This window comes from Tyto alba, unplaced genomic scaffold (genome assembly GCF_018691265.1).
Source record: "Tyto alba isolate M040663 unplaced genomic scaffold, T.alba_DEE_v4.0 Super-Scaffold_44, whole genome shotgun sequence".
In the NCBI taxonomy this organism is placed as follows: Eukaryota; Metazoa; Chordata; class Aves; order Strigiformes; family Tytonidae; genus Tyto; species Tyto alba.
This window is the reverse complement of record NW_024881320.1, coordinates 8,804,144-8,825,799: the sequence shown is the minus strand read 5'-3', so window position 1 is coordinate 8,825,799 and position 21,656 is coordinate 8,804,144. Positions and strand designations below refer to the sequence as shown.

The following is a 21,656-nucleotide window of genomic DNA, read 5'->3' as shown; positions in this document are numbered from 1 at the left end:
TAGATTAATTTATACGTTAGCAATCTACATCAGATAGAATGTTTCATTTCCCTTACTGTCAAACAGGCAGCTAAGCAATGAGAAAGGCTGATTACTAAAACAGCACAATAGGTGATCAACATTTTTTTCTGCACTGTAGCAGATGATGTTTAAATTAAGAAGGAAACAAACAGGAAGAATGCATGTGGGATGTGAGATATCTTCCTCATCTCATAGAGACCTGAGATCCCTGCCTTGTTCTTTCCTACTTGCATTCCCTCCTTTATAAACCAAAATAAATGGCAGCAAAGAACAGTATGTCATGCTTAAGAGAAAGCAACTACTAACAGTTCTGTTTCTGAAAAGAGCTCTGTTCATTCATCCCTGCTGCTCTGCAGGCTAAGTCATGCATGGTTATTATGGCTGCTTGCATTTGAGGAGGAAAAGGGTACGGACAAACAATCACTAGGGATGAGCAGTGCCACAGCTGAACGAGTTACTGTTATTCAGCTGAGCGGTGGTACTCACTGTAGGGTGTTTTTGTGGAACATCAGAAGCACAAATAAAACACATTGACCTAAGCCACCATGAATCCGATCGCTGGTGAATGTCTGTCCATGCTCACAGTCATTTATTTCTGTGACCTTTATTTCATACTGTGAACTATTAATGCGCAGAAATGGATGCAAAATAAGGTTGGAATTCAACTTAAATGTTATTAATCAGAAGCAGCTAAGAGCTAAGACTTTTTGCTTTAAGTAAAGGATGAGTGAAATTTTCTACTGGATATGTTAAATTTCAAAAACACATGAACAATATTTGAAGTGTGTGTGTATATATATATATGTATGTATATAAAATCCCCCACAAACCTTACTTACTCTTACTGGCGGCCTGTAAGGGTCTGACACCTATGGAAAAAGCAGAAATAGAACAATCAGTCTTTCTAAAACTAGCCAATATATAGAAAGGTAGGGAACTTCCTTCCTCTGAACAAATAAAAGCATTTAGAAAGCAATGTTCCAGAGCAGTCCCCTGTGACATGGGAAATCTAAAAGGCTTAACGGAGACTTAAAACTTCTCTTTCATTCCTTGCACCAAGCTCAGCAGAATTTTATGATAAACAAAGCAGCTTCATGGCAGCAACTGAACAGTGCCAGTGCTTTTCCAAACTTTATAATCGTTCTGAAATGGAGTGCATAAAATTACTCTCCAAGCAATGCTTAGGGGAAAGACCTTGAAGGGGTTTCCTGCCCCATTTCCCTCTGACTTTGTTTAAAGAAATCAATACATCCCTTTGTATTCACGACTGGTGGAGGCTACTGCTGTCTCACCAGAAGAAGAAACTTCTGTCTTGACTGCATGTTCAGTGTCTAGAAGGCCAATTTGCTCACCAGCTGCTCTTTTTTTTTTTTTTTGTGAGAAATCACTGTGGTTACTGTAAATCCAGATAAGCTGAAAAGGTTATATATTGTTGCCTACCCCTGGAGTCTTCTGCAGCAGTGTATGGTGGACTGTGCCTGGTCTACCTGCTACATCAATAGGGTTTGAAGTCTGAAAGACAAAAACAGAGCATGAATAATACTGTATCATACAAGCAGTACGTTTAACGTCTCTATCTGATGTTAACAGCATTAATTAGTCCATGTTTCTACTGTGCTTTGAACACGCATATTGCTACATTAGTGATAAATGTTATCTCTTACTGACAGCCAACAGCATTTAACCACCATGTCGTCTATTATTATTTAGCGGTAGTAACAGTATTACAGCAGCACCCCTAAGCCCCACTGAAATCACAACCCCATTGTGCTATGCAGAATGCAAGTGGATGTGAAGAGACAGTCCCTGTCCCCCAAGCTTATTCTTTAGACAAAACAGGCAGGCAGCAGGAGAGAGAATGAGAAGGGTGGACTGACTCCCTCCATGTTTCAGGCAGCAACCAGTATCACAGTCAGGAACAGAACAACTCAAGCATCTTAGTCCCATATTGCACCTATTGGACCATGGCCCCTCTCCGACTGGGGCTAGGTAGCACAACGGCTAAAACAGCAACAGCCCATCTATTTGCTTCGACAAGGCAAAATGAGAAATCTTAGAAGGTGCTTGTGGGTCTTTTATAGCTTTGCATTGTTTATCCCATCATTTTCCAGCAAGAATTAAACACCTCATAGAATGAATCCCTGTTCCTCCTCCTCCTCCGAATCCCACCTGCTGCCCTGTCCTAGACAATCCCCAAGAACTTGCTCGTCTTCTCACTCTGGCATTCATCCATCTCCCACTCCCAGAGCAACTGCACCTGGTGCCTCCACGCAGCTGAGTACACAGGGGTTAAACCTCATTCCCCAAGAGATTATTTCACTCACACTTTAGGTCAAATTACAGTAGATTTCAAACAGTCAGACTATATGAGGAACAAGTAAAATCATGGGTGTGGGAGGAAAGATAGGTTTTAATTTGACTAAGGCTACGCAAGTTCTAGACTCACTAAAAAGAGAGTTCTTGTGCGTGTGTATGTAGGTAAGTCAACGAACTCCCCAGGCAGATCTGTGCTCTTAGGGCCTATCTGACAGCTGAGGTATATATAAGGTGGCAAATAAGTTACAGCTATCATACAGGCAAGAGCTTTAAGATCACAACATGTTAATAGCATGGTGTCATCCTGTCCCTTTGTCCCCTGCAGAAAGATGTGAATGTCTCCTCCAGCAAAGTAAACTGAATACTTCTGACCTTTTCAAGTTCTTTGCTTGTGAGAAATGGCCTTCGGGAAACTCACTGAGAAGTTTACCGTCAGCCTGGATTTATGTGCAGAGGATTTACACGCACAGCTGTAGGCAACTGACATGGGAAGGGGAAAAACAAAACCAAGACCTCTGCTTTGGAAAGCAGAAAGTGCAGGATTCAGTGTGCCAAAACCAAATCATGAGGTCTGTAGTGATTATGAAGGCTTTAGTCAAAGAGCTTGGGAGGGAGAGAGCATGGAAAAATGATGCAGTAATGATGGCTACAGTGGCTTTGCCCAGCAGTTCAGCTCTGTCTCCTCTAGGAAACTGGAAAATAATGTGCCAACATGGCAGATCCATTTTTCAACCTACCTCTCTTTTTTTCAGATATTAGATTGCATGTAAATACCGCACCGTCCAGAGATCAAGTGATGTTAGTGATTAACCATGGCACCAGAGTATGACCTTGTGCTGCTTAAACTCAAGCTAGCAAATGTTCTATGTATCTATCATTAAAATGAATTAACAGCTAGTTATAATACAGCACTAAAAACTGATTAAAAATGTAAAGGGTCTGTGCTCACTTTTTCTTTTTTGCTCTCTAACTGCTTCTCTTTGGTCTAATGGTATTTTAGAGTGAGATGGTATCTATAAAGCTCTGTAGTGAAGATGGAAACCAGAAGAGCATGCTGTTGGTGTGTCAGAAGCTCCTCAGTAGCAGCAGTCTTATGGCAAAACTGAACCCTATCTTCACCCTAGCAAAATGTTACCAATTCTGCCTTATTTGTACAGTTACTTTTCTTGGAAAGTCAAGTTCACACCCTGACAACTTGGGGGTCTGTAGGGATCCTCAGGCATTCCTTGCAAGAATAGCAACAATTAATACTGGCAGACAAACTCCACCAAGGGATAGCTATGTTCTGTCCCTCCTGCTCCCTCTGTTTAGATGCAACTGCTCCTCTTTCATGTCTGTAGCCACTACATACAAAACTCTTGTTGAAAAAAGCTATTTTAGAGACTTTGCTATTTGTAATGTATCCAGAAAATAATGTAAAGGATTTGTTGGGCACTGAGGAAATACTCCATCTTCCATTTAAAAAATTAAGTTAAGCAGGAGGGTTGTAACAGGCCTTATTTGAAGCATTTGCTAATTACTGACTTCCACTGACGTCAGTGAGATTGCTGAGGGAAGCACAACCCAGAGCCCTGCTTGGTATGGTTATGGAAATGACCTTCCAAATGCAAACAGAAACGGGCTGGCTGTAGTGCCGGTCCTTCAAGTCTTCTAACACAGTAGCAGAGCTCTATGGAAGTGCAGTTCAAGATAAATCTCTGAAATCACAGTATGTAAAGTAGCTAAACACGTCACCTTATGAATGGAGTAAATGCTCCATTTTCAAACAAATGCTATATAGATATAATACATCTTTCTTGTTTAGAGGGATTTAACAGATTCTGTACATTTAAAAATAGGTAATAAAAAGAACAAGTCTGGGAGGAAAAAAAAAAAAGCAATGCACACCACAGAATTCATCAAAAATGGTGGTTATCATGGCAACATTTCCAAATGCCAATCAGTGCTAGTTGTAATGATATGCTACAGTTGCAGTGCACCTTTCAAACACACTATCTCAAAGAAGCTTGCAGGCATTAATCAACCCTTATAAACCCACTGAAAGATAACTTTATAGATGAGGAAGCTGAGGAACAGAAGATTTAAGCGACTTGCCCAAGGTCAGACAGTGTTGGAGCTGGAAATAAAAATTCAGCTCCTTCAAATTGCTCTACCCATTTACAGCAGTCTCTCCCTATTGTTCCCACACTTGTACAGTCGATTTCTCATTTTTCTCTGGGAATAAACACAGATTATCTTTTGCAATCTCAGACCATTACATTTATAAAATTATTTGAGACTCATTGGTCTATTATTAGATGTAAATATTTAAATCAAATAATGCATTTGACTGTATGCTTCTCCTCCAATTTCATGTGAACCACTATATCCTTTACCAAGGAATGATCTGTAGTGCCAACAGAAAATTTCTGCTAAAGTGTGGGCTGCTTTGTGCAGAGGATGCTCACAGACCTGTGGGGTGATCACTTCCAACTCTGTGCTGCACTTCTGCTAGTTAAATCATGTGCTACAAAATCACCAGAGACATGACTGAATACAGTTTCTCTCCCAGCAAAAGAACAAAGCCTTCATAAGAACAAGTTTGTACCTTCGGTTGAAAGGCTCCCTGAAGTGACCCAAAGGGACCTGAATGTGGAAGCATGGGTGGCATTCCAGGCATTGCTGGAGGATAGGTTGGAAAGAACTACAAAAGAAAAAGAGATGCTTATGTCACAGGACAACTTGAACAATAATGGAGGAAGGTGCCAAGCCTGGCACATACAAAAATAGTACTGTGTTGAACGAGTGCCACTGAAAATACACACTAAATTTGCTTTCAAAATTTTTAAGAGCAAAGCCAAAACTTGGAAAATGCGCTCATCTGATGAATTTTCTAGATAGTGCTGAACAAGTGTGCCTTTAAAATTTGTGGACTATTGCAGGAAGCACAGATCATCCACCATCTTTAGAAGAATTGGAATAATTTGGGTTTTATGTTCACTTTTGGTTAACTTTGCATTTTTCTGCAGTAGCAAACAAATTGATCCTGTTTTGAAATGTGACTTAGTTTTCAAAGCATAAAAGAACCACAAGATGCTGTGTTGCACACTAACCACAGGTAACATGCACACCACCTTGTAGTTGTGTAGATTGGGTTAAGTTTTGCTTAGGCCTCTCCTAAGCACATACAGCAGCAGTTTTACAAGTTCCAAAATATGTAGGTTTTGTGCTTTGGAGCAGTGGGGAGCACCAGGAAGAAACTACTAGTCTGACTTACTCCTGTGACCTGAGCAAAATCTTGTGAAAGAGCCATGCACTCCGGGCTGCTGCACTGTGAGAAGCACCAGCTGCAAAGATATTGCAATGACCACTGATTTAGCAGTTTCTGCGCATTCCCTGCCATCCCAGGCACAGCAACATAGAGCTGCAGCAGCAAAAATGCAATAGACAAAGATTTAACAAAAAAAAAAAAAAGCCCAAAGAAAATTTTGTACCTTAAAAAAATATCAAGATGGAAAAAGAGCTCTAGGTATGAATGAATCAAAACACTACTGATCAATCAAAAACAAGCAAGAGAAGTGCAAGCAGAACCATTAACAAAGACACCACCTAGAAAGGTAAGCACTCACGTTGGAATGTCGAAAGTAAGGGTTGTCTAATTTGGGAGCGTACTTGTCAAACTGGAAAGAAAAGAGAAAAAAAAGGAAACAGATGAGTTTGGTTTCAGCAGTAGTGGACACAGCAGGATTTCAACACAGACAAATAATCATGGCCCATTTGTACAGCATTTAACAGAGCAGAACTGACTGGTTATTCCACTGGTTATTATACTCGCTCATCAGGGAGCTGACTGATTTCCCAAAGCTGAGGGAGACAGAAAGGTGCGATCCCCTGGGTCGCGCTGGGTGCTGCCCAGTCTCACTCAGAGCCCTGTTTGGCGGCACTATGTGAAGAGGTTCCTTCACTACAAAGAGAGCAGTCCTCATGTCTGCACCGCAGCAGAAGGCAGGGAAGTTCAGCTCCAGGTCTAGATCTGGGATCTGCCCCTAGGGCACTGAACTAGATCACAGGCTCAGAAGGTAGGGAATGTTATCCATTAGACCCCAACATCTACTGTGGGGCAATCAATACCAATCCCCTACTTGCTGGGTTTCTGTAAGTGCCAAAATATTTGGAAAAGGGCTTAATTATTTTAGACGCACAAATCTTTATATACTTCCCCCTCCCCTGCAAAAAAAGAGAGTGCCCCAAAGAAAAGGTGATTGTTAACCTTTTCCATTCCAGCATGGGGTTTTAACACCTCCATGTATGCAGTCTGTTCCCCTTCTTTACTTTTATGACCATTTGTCCTGTACCACCTTGGAAGCAAAACCAAAGCATATATATATATTGCATTTTTGAACAGTATGTACATTCTGCTGGGGAGGAGGGAGCAGGGAAGAAGGCAGGGAAGGGAGCTGTAGGACCCCATGAAAAGCTGCTTATTTGGCAAGTCAGCTGCTGTTTCACACTCCTCTATGTGCAGGAGAGTAGATTTGTAATTTCATTAATTACAGTTATTACTGGAGCCATGTCCCCTCCAGTGTAAATACCATAAATTACCAAACACATGCAGCTGTAAATTTCAACACTCTTCTCTGGTGTTGGGATTAGCAGACCTGATCTAGTGGAATATAAGAAGATGTGAGTGAAATATAACAAAAGAGCCTTGCAAGCTGTTTTTGCTATGAAGGCTGACATCAACAGGCATGGGTGGGAGGGGAGGGAGCTGTTCACAGGATCGGATATCAGGATTCTTAAATAACACAGGAGGTTTCTGAGAAAACTTTCAAGATTTTTTTACACAGACCAAGAAAAGAAGGGAAGGTGTTTACACACGAGTACATTGAGCAAACACCTGGGCCTGGATTTTGTGTGGATGATATTACTTTTAATTGTCTCACTGCTAAGCAGATTACAACCCAAGAATGTCATTGGGCAGTCAGCAGTGGCAAAGAAAAGTGAGAAACATTATGCTCCTTGAGCTCTTGCTAGTTCTTCCCAAATGCTACTTTTGCTGTTACTCCTGGATTTTGCTAGCCTTAGCAGAAGAGGGTTGTATCTACGTTTTGGACACAGTGTGAAACTAACAAGGGGAAAAAAGCTGAATCTTGTTCTTTCAATCTCACAAAGTAATTGCCAGAAATGGAGAGAGAGTGCATTTTAAAGTACTGACAAAATCCATTTGTAGCAGATCTCTAACAATTTTGTAACAGCTGCAGCAAAGTCCCATTGTGTTAGAAGCAAATTCAATGGCAAAACGCTAACGTTTATTACATGGCCAGGAGGATCTCTCCCAAAAGAACCAGCCACACACAAATTAGTGCTTGTTGATGTAATCAAATAATAAATGCCAAAATCGATATAGATTAGGGGATTAGGAGGAAGAGGGACAAAACACATAGCAGATGAGATGCTGCACTATGGTGAGAGCTCTGGGTAAGCAAGCACAGCCAGCCCCCCAACGAACAGTCATGGGGACTGCGTTTGGTACTGGAGGCCACAGATCTTGTGGTGTCCTTGTTGGTGTGTTTTGGTGTGTCATGGCATGTTGCTCTGGGAAAGGGGGAATAGAAATACACAGCAGGGCATACGAAAAGGGAAACTAAAGGGACTCTGGACTTGTCTCATGCGTGCAGTATCTGCTCATGGGTAGCAGCGTGGGGGACAGGGAGGCTCGGTGTGAAGGCTCTGGATGGAAAGGGGGTCCCTTCAGGAGTGCTGGGCCTGTCTCTCCAGGCCTCCAGGTCGGAAGGGCAGGGACAGCACACCTGGCTGAAATGAAGAGGACTGGGTTTTGTTTGACAAGAGTGGGTTAGGCTTTTTGACCAGAGATGCTCTACTTATCCTCACATTTTGGGCTGGGGTACGCACCATGGGAGGTGCAGAGGGCGGCATGAGCGGCGTCTGGGGCAAGCTGGATGGAAAAGGAGTGAATGTGTGCTGGTGGGTGTGTTGGTGCTGATGCGTGTGTTGGTGCTGGTGAAACTCCGCTCTCAGCAGCGGCACCGGGCCAAGTGAGGCAGCGGCCCGGTCCGAACTCTGAACCAAAAACCGGTTGTTCAGCTCTTGCCTGAGCAGTTCGTGATCTAGAGGAGAGAGAGAGAGAAAAAAAAAAGACACAGAGGCCCGTGGGCCTGTGAGTACCACAAAGACGGAGGAGAAAGAATCAATATTCACCTGGCATTCCCTGTTTCTGCAGGTCATGCTGTGGTGGTTTTCTACGTGAGGACTCATTGGTGGAGGTAAGAGAGATGCCTGTGACAAAGTACCAATCAGAATCCCCGAATGAGGCTGGCAATACATGATTGGTTGGTTGAATGATATCAACAGGCTGGTATCTAAAGACAAGAGAGAACACCATGAGTCATCACAGCAGAAAACATCATCGGGGGCGTCAGCAAGCATCCGCCCCCGGCCCCCCGCCCGCGGCCCCGCTACCCCCGCGCCGCTCCGACGGGCTACTCCTCCTCCCCGGCACTGACGGCCACGGCACCGAGGCGTCTCCGGGAGCGGACCTCGGAGGTCTGGTCTCGCGGCACGGTGGCCGGACTTTCCCACACCAGCAAGATGCTGGGAAGCACCCTCAAGGACAATGGCTCGCTTTAAACAGAGTAATACTGACCTGTTTCCTTTGGAGGTTTGAAATTCAGAAGCATAGATGTACACTGAAAATGGAGGGTGGGCCTAACGCATGTGTTAAACTCTAACATATATGTACTTAAGAGGTAAAACTTTGACAAGATCTACAATGCAATGAGATAACCATGGATTTGGGTGGCTGGAAACTACCTGCTCAGATGGCCATTTCTCAGTAGAACAACCACCATACAAATTGAGGCCTTCTTTGTAGTAAGTTTTATTGAGATCTTAAATACTAAGCAGTCCTTTCCTCAATTTCTATTAGGCTATAATTGTCATTTTTTGTCCTTGCCACCAGGCTTTTCTCATATGAGAAAATACAGAGGAGTAATCAGTGGGAAGAGGAGAAACAATGACCTGGCTCAAGATGTTCTACCATATGATATGTGGCCTCTTCTCAGTGTCTTCCTCTGGAAGAACAGCTTGCAGTGAATTTGAATGTGGTTTAGGGCAGTGGAAGATACCAGCACTTTAGAAATTATGTGACTGAAGACAATAAGGACAAATATCCACTTCCCCAAAATGTCTGTTGGTATCAATTAAATCCATCTGCAATTTTGCCTGAGAACTTCGGACAGGAAGCGGCACCCAATATGTTACATAATTTCTAAACTGAGAGCAACCTGTGTCACCAGCTGTGGATGACACACTCAGGACTGAGTGACCTGCTTGCTTCTGAACCTACATGAATCCACTTCTTTCAGTGTAACACCCCTTTTAAACTACAGCACTGAATATAAAGGGGCAAAAGAATACATGCGCTTCAAAGATTTATTTCATATTCTGCAAGCATTTCTTTTACTTAGATTTTCTAGAGTAACATTAAAAATGTCTAAATCAATCACTTTCTGAAGTGACATGGTTAAGATCTTTAAAAATAGGCACTCTGATGGGGAACTTCAAGGTCTCTACTACCACTTAGAAGACTATATCCTATTGAATGTCACTTTTGAAAGCAAATTTTGGGTGCCTAAGTCATTTGCTTTTCAGTAATAAGTGCACTTATAAGAGCAGGTACTGTATACTGCTTTAGTCTTTATGATAATTAATACAAAAGCAGAAAGTACATATACTTGTGATACTGAATCCTAAGGCACTGGAGCAAAGAGTCTATAATGGGTTCTCCTTGGAGCAAGCAAACAAGAAAAAAAAAAAATAGGCTGAAAGCACTTAGTTCCAAAACCCAGCCTCCTCAGAGAATGAGTATGATTTCATATGTGTGTGTGTGTTTACGCATTTAAATCTGGCATGACTTAAAGAAACTGAATCCTTATGTTAGCATCAAGATAATCCACTTTTCTGGAGGGAGACATAAAAGCCAGTTGGCAGTTGTAAGTGCTCTGATATCCAATTTCTTTAAAAGACTTGAAGTCAGACTGATAGATCTGCAGCTGGCTCCAGCCCATAGTCCTGTACTGCAACTTTGGCCTTTGTCAGGAAAAGAAAAGGCCCGGAGATGTTTAGAGAAGTGGTGTGGCACTCGGAGGAGTGGCTGCTTCATAGCAAGGATGGGACTGACGAGTAATAACCCAGCTCTGTGAGGGGCTCTGGGCAGTGTTAGGATCAGAGGTAAGTTCCTGTGCCTGCCCGTGACGCCTTGTCCCACGGGTCTGGCCATGCAAGAACACAACTAGGAGCAGAGTAACTGAGCACCCCTTTGAATGCCCAAACACTACTGCTCTGTGTGCACACATGAGGTGGGCATGGCAGAAAAGGGTCAATCTTGCTGATGTTGCTAGGTACCCTCATGTTCAGAAGAGAAGACACAAAGACCTCTGTTTTCTCTGTGTATCCTACATCAGGGCCAGCCTTGGTGCCCTTGAGTAGAGGGCAGCAGCCCACACAAGGGCTGCTCCTAAGTTACTCATACAAGCTTTAGGTTTCAAAGGGAAGAAGTGCCACCAGAAGTGCATTCTTGTTATTCAGAGACCTGAATTTGTATCATCAGTGAATGCAGGAGCTCTGAGCCCTGCTTCTCTTCTTGGTAACAGTGACAAGTGTGCTGAAGTAAATTTAAAGGAAGAGCACATTTTTCTCCAAAGCGAGGGGAGAAGATAACAAGAAAGAGACTTCAAAGGGCCATACCCTCTCCAATGGCTTTTCTAAGCTGGTGCTTTTACTGAGAGCACATATGCACTCGAATGGCTCAGAAAGGACTATGCTGCTAGCAGCACTTGGATCCTAGCTCTTCAGGACTGCTCAGCAATATTATTTGCTTTTAAGAAACTTTTACGTGAATGACAACAGAAGTTCCTGGCTCTGCAGCGGCACTCTGTATTGATTTTATGATGTGCCAGTTTGCAGGCATTTCGTAGAATGCAGACAAGAGGCATTTCACTGTCTGCAGGGTTAGACGCCCAGACCTTTCCCTCCACTAACTTAGCCTTCTCCTGCTTAAATTGCAGGAGAAATCCTTTTAGTAGGAGCAAGACTGTTACCATTTCCTGGCAAGCTGCTGAATGTGAATAGGTCACTTGATCTTGCGCCTCCTGAAGTTAATGGTGAAAACATACTTGCTTTCAGTGACTGCAATATCATGCTTTTAGCGAGAGCATTGCTATTTCCTTTTGCAATACTTTCAAACTCTCCATCACAGTAGTCCTTTGCCTTAAACAGGGGAAGCAATGAATAGGTCTCCCACAGTGCTGCCAACATCTTTCCAGCCATGTGGTTGAAATTCTATATGGTGCCAGGGCCTGTGAAAGCCAGCAGCTTTGGCCTATGTGGTCCTGCTTCTGGCTAGGAACCCACGGCACTTTTGTCTATCATCATTCTGAGAGCTCACTTCAGACCAATTCACATTTTTCTTTCATTTAAAGAAGCAGTTATAAATAATGGGACATTATGTAGCTCCTAGAAGAAAAAAAGTGGACGCAAGGCAATCAGATTTTTCTGCAGCAAATCTGCCCTCTCCTTCTTCCTTTAACTGGCTTCATAGGAAATGGAGGGTGCGTTTTTTGCAAAATGCTTGTCCTGTTTAATCCCTGCTGAGTTAGTTGTGGAGTCAAATGCCAGATCAAAAGGAGGCCCCAGCAAGTGAAAGTTGCAGGAAAGCCTCCAGCTGCCAGGGTGTCTTCCAGGGACAGCTGGAGGCTAATGGATAAGCTATAAACAGGGCATTTAGGGCAGAAGTGACAACAGAATGGGGGCCAGGGTGAACAAAGGAAACTTTTTAAAAGGACGAAAAGACAGTGAGAGCTGAACAACAGAACTTGTCAGCTGAGCTGTCGCTGCCTCAGAAAGGCCAAGGAGCCACAGGCACACAGAGAGCTTGTGCTGGTGCAGGCAGAGGATGCTGCTCCGCTGGCAGGATGTGCTGCTTGGTGGAAGATCAGAGCAGGGGATAGGTGTTCAGTTAGAACAACATCCTGGGATGATTAGAAACATTTTTTTCAAGTCAGTTCTAACAGCAGCAGCTTTCATTAGAGTGGGGAGAAAGAAGCAGAGAATTGCAAACTGTGTATCAGCCCTTTGTTAATCTAGAAAATACCTGATGACTGTGGAATGCCACACTGGACAACTCGTGCCCTGAAAAGGAGATTTTTTTTTTGGAAAAATTTGTTTTGAAGACTTCTTATACGAAGCTACAGTGCTGCCTCTACAATGTCTCATCTGCTAAAGCATGTCCAGGTCTCCTACCTGTTTCACGAGCATTCTCACAGTTCCAGCACACACTGCCTGCCAAGGGGTCCGCATCACTTTATTTTACCTGCCCACCAGCCAGCCCATCTCTCAACACCCTCCAGTGCATGCATGGCAGATCAGCCCTGGAAGAAGAAGGGAACCTACCCGCAGGGTGACCTGGTATCACGAGGCTGTTGGTAGGTAACGCTGGTGGAGGTGGCAGCGTGGGTGGGGTGGCAAACATGGCCGGATGGTGCTGGTGTTGGGTCTGCGATCTGAGAGAGAAGTGCGAGGTAGCAAGATTAGAGATGGAGAGGGGCAGAGCTGGGCCGGAGGAATGGTGCGGAGGAATCTGGGGAGAGAGGGGAAGGTGTTTCGGGAGGCTGATGCTTGTTGCACTGCTAGCACTGCTGCTCCGGCTGCAGAGAGAAAAAGATGGGGGGAAGAAGGGGGAGAGAGACACAGAGAGAGAGAGAGAGAGAGAGAGAGAGAGAGAGAGTGTGTTACAACACAAGATCAAAACAGTGCAAGAAATACACTATCAGAAGCAACACAGCTATGATCTCCCCAGGCTTATGTTTTTGTTTTTCTTAATGGCAGTGGAGACAGTAACAAATCTTGATGAACTTCTCCAACAGAGCAGGATGAGTCTTGGGCTCTCTGGAGTGACATCTCCTCTGATGCTTGAGCAAGTTACAATCCTCAGAGCTATCTATGCGATACTGATGAAGGCCACAGAGGCAGATGGATTTTGCACCTTTATTTAGCCTCTGATGACCTTGCAGTGGCCACGTGCGTCCTTGTGATCATATGACACAATTACTCTAATTCCTTTTTCTGTTGCTCTGGGTGCACAAAGTTGCATAGTGTGAGTGACTTTGGGACCAAGTTGTATCTGCTGGGCATGCTGTGTAGTTACATTCACACTAGCACGCAAACATACATCATGTCAATAATTTTTTCTTATAATTCTGGATTTTACATCATCTTTTATTATTATTATTCCACTACAAGTGATCTCAGTTTTGTGGGGTGAAAGGCACTATCACTGCAGTTATTATTTACTGCAATTCCCACAAAACCAGTTAATGGTTGCAATTTGTTGCAGCCTAGTTCTAGTTTGGGAGGCAGGGCATATTTTCTGTACCAGCAAAAAGACTATACAGGTTCCAGCTGATTGGCTAAATTCTTTTCTCTAGAAACATTTTATCCATACCATTTTTACCCATCCTACTTACTGGATGGAGGCAGTTTAAACAGAGAACCTAAGTCTCCTACTAGATCTGAACATGTCAGAGTGAAGCAGATTTCTCAGCCCACACGGGAGCCCTGTTCTAAGGGACACAGCATTTTCAATATAGATATCCCTCTTCTGATGTCAGTGAACCAAAAAAACTGTGATAACAGTGAACAAACCTACCTCAATGTAAGTCTTTCTGAATATGAAACAAGGTGGTTGCTCACACTCAAACCATGTTAAATTCTAAGGTAAGAACCAGCCAGCTCACACAAGACAGTGCAAAACTCCACTAGAAATTCAACCTAAAGGAACTTTACCCCACAGTTACGCATGCCTTTCTTTCAGAAAGGGAGCATTTATCACCATCTTTCAAATGCAGTTATCCACCACTGCTGGAAAATCCAGCCTGTGAAGTCAGCACAGAAAGTCCAATATCCAAAACACGGAGCATCTCACACAGGCAGCAAGAGTGCTCTTGTCTTGCCACCGAGCAATTTCTATCCCATTTGAAACAGCTTTAGCCCAGCGTTAGCATAAAGATGACACAAGTACCCCTTTCCCCTACCTGATATTATTGAGTCCGTTGTGGGCCACCTGGTGATGCACTTGGTAATTGAGAGGTGGAGGGATGTGACTCGGAGGCTGGGTCCGAAGCTCAGGTATTAACTGAGGCTGCGACTGCGGCCGAGGTTGAGGTTGTGACTGTGGCCGAGGCTGCGGCTGAGGCGTGAGCCTGGGTGGTGCTGGTGCTGAAATCACTGGCTCCTTCTTCAAGAGTGGGCTTGCTCTGGCGCTTGACGTGGGCGCTGAGGAAGTAGAAGTCACAACGGCAGCTACTGGCTGGGGGCTGGGGATAGGCAGGGCGAAGGGCACGTCGGTGCTCAGTTCCCGGCTCCGCTCTAGCCCAGACACCTTTGGGACATTGGCTGCTTTTGCTTCTGGCTTGTCATTCAAGGTGGGACCTTATAGAGCAGTGAGAAAAAGAACAAAGGGCATGCTGAAAGGTCTGCGTTTCTTTCTCTGCTTGGTAGAACATATGCCTGAGAAAGCACAAGTCATGTTTCAGCTCGTGGGAGCATCGTGGGAGCACTGCTGCTACAAGATGGATGTGTGTTCATGTGTCCTTCCGCTGTCCTTGACTGGCCAGTCTACAGTACTTGCTAGTCTGTGTGTAAGGGACTTAGCTGTCATTAAATGAATGCATACTACAAAGAACATATAGCTTTGTGACTTCTACAGAATCCCAAGGTTACGTACAGTAGGAGTGTGAAATGTGTCTCAAGTTACTGCTACAGTATTTCCTGCTCAATGCAAGTTTTAAGGCCGATAATGAACTCATGAACACAAGCCTGATCATTAAGACGTTTCATTTTCTCAACGCTCTTTCAAGGTAATCTACACTGTGTCTAGGCTCATCTCCAGCTACAACACACCATGACCCAAGCACTGATCATTAATGAGAATCCCACCTGGCTTCTAGGGAAGAGGCTACCTGGGATCTTTGTGTAGTAAGGGATGTGATAGTTTAGCAGCAAAGCCGTGACATTGCTGTTCCCTGGCCACACACTTGTGTGGAAGAACAGAACAGAGAAGGCTGGAAAAATCCAGTCAGAGGTGCAGTGAGCACCCAAATGTAAGCCTGCTCACCCTAAGTATTGCACATGCCTGTATGCATGGTACGTCAAAACTATCAGGAGTGCTGTGACCTTGCAAAATACAGTGAGAATTCCATATGGAATTACTCCTTTGATGATGCCAAGTATTTCCTTTTTTCCAAATACAGCTAAACAAAGCAGCCCAAAGGGTTAAAAACCCAGAAAGAAAAAAGCAAAAAGGGAGGAGAGGGGAGCTATTTCATGCCAAGCAATATCCAAAAGGCTCAAGACAACTAAAAGAATCAACACAAATGTGATTCAACTCCCACTGTAACTCCCATTTCGGCATAATCTGTGTATCCTTGAGTGTACATATACCCATAATTACAAGAAAAACTGTTCATGGGTTATGAGAACCAGTGTTGTCCATATGTTTCACATGCACACATCACGCTGTGCACACACAGCACTTCTAACTGACTTTTAGGTCACACGCTTTTATTATCCACCAGAACGTGTTGGGGGCTGTTGGCCTTTAGCTGGCTTGCAAAATGCAAGAGATGCTACCTACATTCATTAACGTGCTCCCAACACCCTCACAAACAAATTCCACCTTTGAAATTTTCCCATCTCATCAAAGGACGGAGCCAGTTCCTGATGTAGGAGGTGTGGAAATAACACACAACATACACCGCGAGCTAATTCTGGCCATGCAGACACTCTAACCAGGCGTTTGCGAACACAGCCTAAGCGAGGCCAGAGTCCTCACTGCTGCTGCTTCCATGACTTGAGCATCACCGTGTTGGCATTAGATGGGAGGAGGACAGTGGTGAGTCAGAGCCTGTAGCACACCAGGTCACCTTCTGTACAAAAAATGCCCCCATGGTGATGGCATCTCCTTGCCTGAGATGCAAGGAAGTTTACTATACTGCTTCTAGCTCTGCTTGCCCTCTTACCATTGCACCATTTCCTTCATCCACCCACCCACCCACCCACCCACCCACCCACCCACCCATCCATCCATCCATCCATCCATCCATCCATCCATCCATCCATCCATCCATCCATCCATCCATCCATCCATCCATCCATCCATCCATCCATCACATTACACATATGAATGCAGAAAGAGAAAAGAGAAAAAACAGAAACATATGAACCGTATTTATCAGTTGAAGATGTCTGAGGACTTGTGGCCTCAAACCCACAAAAATAACAGGAACGGAAGCCTTTCCAAACACCAGTGCTTTGGCTGGCAGCAAGTATGATCAACCCTGTACTTTCCAGCACCTTACACATCTTTACAGATTTGACACAATGTCTGGAGGTCCTAAATTATTCCCTACAGCAAATATAAGACTAACTCTCATTTCAGTAAATTTCTTTTTCAAATATGAGTTCTCGCATCACAGGTACCACGGTTTTGAGGTGTAACTAGACTTGGTTCCAATGTTATTTAGAGTGACAAAGAATTTATTTCTAAAATCAATTTCTCACCCCTCATGCACCATTATTTTTTATAATGCCACCTATGTTTGTAAATTTTCCTCAGATTTTATTACTAACAATTGAAAATTTGTCATTGACTAGTCAAGCCAGGGGTCCTCACACTGTGCTTTTTGGAGGAAGTGTATTCACAGCTGCAGATCCCACTGTTTTTCAGGAGTTACCCATTAAAAGCAATTGGGTTTCATTCCTGACCATAGGTTTCCTGAGAGCCTATTAGCTCTTTCCATCCAACAGGCCTCCTCCTACAGAGTTAAACTTCATATTGTGTAATTATAGGCAATGTAGACTAATGGTGTATATTCAAAACACACTGGCACCACAAAAGTTAGTTGAGTAAAAAGTCAATTAGATCCAAAACAAATCAATAAAGTCCTGCATTAAAAGCGGCTGTTTGACCAGTTTTATGTACAACTATTGATTCCCTGTGGTTTCAGCATTAGTTCTCATTTGCAGTTTTCTCAAAGAGAAAGCTCATGCTCCCTTGCTGACTGAATTGACCAGCCAGCCTGGTTGTATTAGTTAGTAGTAGGGGTACATGACTAATTTCTGCTGCCAACTTGCATCTCTCAGATTGCTATACAGAAATGCTTTTGTTTCATTCTCAACAACAAGAAAATACTCAGACGCTCCCTTTCCCTTCCCCAGAAAAGCTACAGGCATGAGTGTGAGTACCTTCTCTCCTTTTGTAGCTACGTTGAGCAAAAGCAGAAGCACTGAGAAGGGAAAGATACGGTGTGAATTCATGGGTGAGCGTGGAGAAGCATGTGGGAGAGCAAAATCCTCAAGCCTCAGCCACCACAAGGGAAGGACAGTGGGCCAATCCTGTTTCGGTGACCTCGCTGTTTCCCCTTCTGATGGCTGGGATGCAGTGTAAGAGAGAGAAGCTGCTTCATGTGACTGACTTGAGGGAGAACTGCAATGGGTGAAGAGAGGGGAACCACATGTGAACAAGGGCAGGACAAACCACGTAGAGAAATGACAGGAAGACAGCCAATGCCAGGCATGGGATCTGCCCAACATTTGAGAGTCAAGCCTTCTGAAAAGGAAATTTTTCTCACATCTAGGTGTTTCAGATTTGGGCAAAATGGAAAGCAGTTGCCCAAATGGAAATACGTCTCATCCATATATCTCACTACTCTAGAAACTACTTCCAAGCAAAGACTCAAGACCCTTCACTTCAGCTAACTCATGGAGTGCCATCCCATGATTACTCGCACTCTGACACTGAAGAACATACACATGTCCTGGTTACTTTCTTTCCTTTCACACTCTTCTGCCAACACTTACTTTTACCTGTTCAGTGCCTGGTTCCAATACACAGTTGCTAGCTAACCATACTCCAGAGGTCTCCAGAAACCTGACAGTTTTGAGGCCATTTTCCCTCTGCAACCAAAGAAACAATGAATTTTGAAGGCTGTAATTACCTGGTTTCTTAGGTGCTTAGCAAGATCCTGATACCTATCAAAAAAATCTCCAATTCAAGACTTTCCTCTCCATTCACATGAAAGTCTCTGATCTACCTTTCCTGAAACCCCTTGGAAAGTTAATTTTAATGATTTTAACGAGAGATGTTGTCCATTCTGATCAGGATCTCAAACTCTGCAATTTTTCTGTAGGATGCTTGAATATGCCTCCTAGGGGAACTACACTCTTGTACGCCCAAGTTCCTTCCAATCGACCAGGCTGACTGCTGGTCACATATAGAAATATCCCAAGGAAAGTAACTGAATATTCCCTTTTGTGCAAGCTGGATCAGGTTTCATTGAGATCCTTTCAGAAATTTCCGTACTTCGGCTCCTAATCTGGCCTCTCTCAGCAGATGGACCCATGGAGCCAAGCACAACTGCTCTGACAAAAACACAGACCCATCAGACCACACCACAACGTTCTAGAGGCAAAAATGTGTTTATTTTTACCAAGTCCTAGAGTAATTTTCATGCTTAATGATAACAGGCTGAGCCAATTTGCCTAAGACTTGACAGTCAGCTCCAATAATTCAACCTTAATTAAACCTGAACGCATGTCAGTTCAGCTTGTCCCTTCACAGGAAATCTGACACTTGCAATGATTCATGTTTCAGCCATGCTATGGGAAGGCTGGATCACATCTGCCATTCTCCACCATGCAGAGCGCTACCCCTTTTCAGCATGCCAACTTTGCTTATTTTCTAACCAAACACTTTGGACTTCTTCCATTGAGAGGTTTTTCTTAAATGAACAGACAGTGAAACATGTCTTGATCTCACGGGGATGAATGATGACTGAGTGCGAGAGACAGGGAAGAAAGGGCTGAAACTGCTCTAACAAGAAAAATAACAACAACCTGGGATTAGTAATTCCTGCCTCCTCGATCAACTAATTTGTCATTTGGAGCACTGCAAAATTTTAACCTCCCTGTGTCTTGGGGCTACATCCCATTCCAATTTAACCTGGTAAAAATGAAAACAACTTTTAAAAGCATGGAGAGATTTAGCTGCTGCTGCTGTAAATCTGTAGAAACAAGAGTTGAAGCTTAAGAAAAACACCAAAGTCAACCATAGTTGAATTTGCTGCAAAAAGTGTGTTTCAGAAAGAGTTACCTGAACCTGAAAGACCATCAGCATGGATCCAAAATGAAACTTCAGTGTATTTAAAACCTGTGATTGGAGTAAACATGTACTGCCCATCCCCATGGCTGCACAGGGTGACACGCTTTGTGTGTAACTACACAGCATTGCAGGCTAAATACAATACAGAAAGTTCCAGACACAAATTAAACCTTTCTGTTACAGGAATTTGCTTTCAAGCTGATTAAGAGTGGCTCAAGTGCAAGGGATTAAACATGTAAAGGCTGCTTTGAGAACTCCAATAAGCAGTTACTGTGTTATACAAACAGTACTTAGGGCAACAGCAGTTCCAGCCCTGCCTCTTGCTCTTTGCAAGCTGCTGGTTGCTGCTGAAAGGGGACTGTCAACACACGTACAATGTGATTGGAAATAATCTAATCTTGCTTGCACGCCTTTCCTTTGTCTCAAAAAAAAAGAAAAGTGGAGTCATTCAGATGTCTTTCTGCAGTCTCCGTCTTGTATTCAGACAGCAAGGGTGATGGGGTGATGCAAGAAAGAAATTCCTCTCTGACATCCATCAATGACATCTTTACCAATGGCAATTTCCCAAGAAACACAACAACCACCATCTGCAGCCTATCTATTCACCCTGTACACCATCCTTGAGAACAGATATAGGCCAGGCCAGCTATGATGAACCCTGCTCCATATTATAATTCCAGCAAAAACGCTGCAGAAGCATCACCACAAGGGCTGCAGGGACATATGTGGCAAGAAGCTGAGTATTTCAGAGTTGCTTGATGAGTCCCAGAGACGAGTTTTGAACCATCAGCACTGGGAACAAGTACAGAAGAGCATGATTTTACAGCAGTAGGTTGAAACGAAGAAATAAATAAAGAAGTGTATTCAATGAACTTCAGTAAACCTTTTTTTTTTTTTTTTTTAGATTAAGCTTTTAGAGTGCTGCATAATGTATCGTGGATATGCAACATATATAAGCACAAGAGAAAATAAAGCATTTTGCATCGGCAATGATAGCGCTGACACTGGTAGAGTGCTTACAAGTGAAAATCAATATTTAAGTGATAATTCTTTATCCCTAGCTGGCTTTTGCTTTTATATAGATGGCTTTTTCATTGCATGTTAGGAGGGTAGCACTATTTAAGACATTAGATGATTAGCTTGGTCTGCAAAGGTAAGGCAAGCAGAGGTACAATGCAGAAGCTACCCAACATACGGGGCACCGAGTTCCTCTACCTATTTTAATTCAAGTCAGCTTAAGAAATAAAGACTTGGGACTTGCACATAAAACCACTGTCCAGAAGGCTACATGGTATGTAACGTGAACCATTTCTAATATTATTGTGAAGCAACAGCCAAATTTGCATCGTGACAGCAGTGCAGTGTACTACACATGTTAAGTTGTCAAAAAAATGTTCTCCGGTGACACAGGCTCCTCAGAGCATCATTGGCCTCTGGTGGATTTTCCACAAATAATCGCAGTGTTTTCTCACAGAGGAAGTAAGCCGAGTGTAAGCACAAACCCTCACGCCCGGCTCGGAACCCGCGCCGCCGAGCGCAGCTGCGTGCAGGGGACCAGCTCTTTGTTCACGACGCGGCTCCCCCGGCCCGGCCCCACGACCGAGCGCAGCCGCAGCTTTCAGCGGGAAGCTCCTTCGCCACCCGGTCTGGATTCGGCCCCTATCGCTCCGTTCATTTGGACAGAGCTGTCTGTCAAATCACATCGTCCTGCTGCAATCTGAAACACCCTCCGAACAGCTGCCACTATCAATTACTCTCCCAGACAGCCTTGACTATCAGGAGGAGAACTGGAGCGAGCACTTGCCAGTTTTAATAAACTGTGTTGCCCAAGTCATTTAACCTGCTAGATTGCTCTACGCTGGGGCTGTAACAAGCCTTCAGCTTTTCAACCTAGAAGAAAGCAACAGTGGCAAAAAGCTGTCAGCTTGGTCCTCAGAATTCACTTCCAACGGTGTCTTCCCTCCTCCCCCATCCTCTTTCTGAAGCACCCAAGTTTAAAAGTAAAATATCTTCAAGTCATTTTCATAATGTCACGACAAGGAAAGCATCTCACATTTTTAACACAAACCCAGCAACTCATAAGAGTGAAGGGTTGACACGCTCC

General features: G+C 43.8%; 1 protein-coding gene across 16 annotated transcripts in view; it reads right to left on the bottom strand.

The window, feature by feature from the left end:
* Window positions 1-21,656, bottom strand: part of FBRSL1 (fibrosin like 1) — a 551,587-nt gene that overhangs the window by 13,867 nt on the left and 516,064 nt on the right. For 7 of the 16 annotated variants that reach the window (XM_042805734.1, XM_042805741.1, XM_042805738.1 and 4 more), the window contains 7 exons: window positions 14,427-14,823; window positions 12,787-13,040; window positions 8,209-8,444; window positions 5,946-5,996; window positions 4,925-5,020; window positions 1,462-1,533; window positions 852-890 (listed from right to left, as the gene is read on the bottom strand). In XM_042805734.1, coding sequence (XP_042661668.1) covers window positions 852-890; window positions 1,462-1,533; window positions 4,925-5,020; window positions 5,946-5,996; window positions 8,209-8,444; window positions 12,787-13,040; window positions 14,427-14,823 — 1,145 coding nt within the window. Of the gene's footprint in view, window positions 1-851; window positions 891-1,461; window positions 1,534-4,924; window positions 5,021-5,945; window positions 5,997-8,208; window positions 8,445-8,535; window positions 8,697-12,786; window positions 13,041-14,426; window positions 14,824-21,656 lie in introns of all 16 variants that reach the window. The other 9 variants (XM_042805739.1, XM_042805735.1, XM_042805736.1 and 6 more) reach the window with 9 other exon arrangements.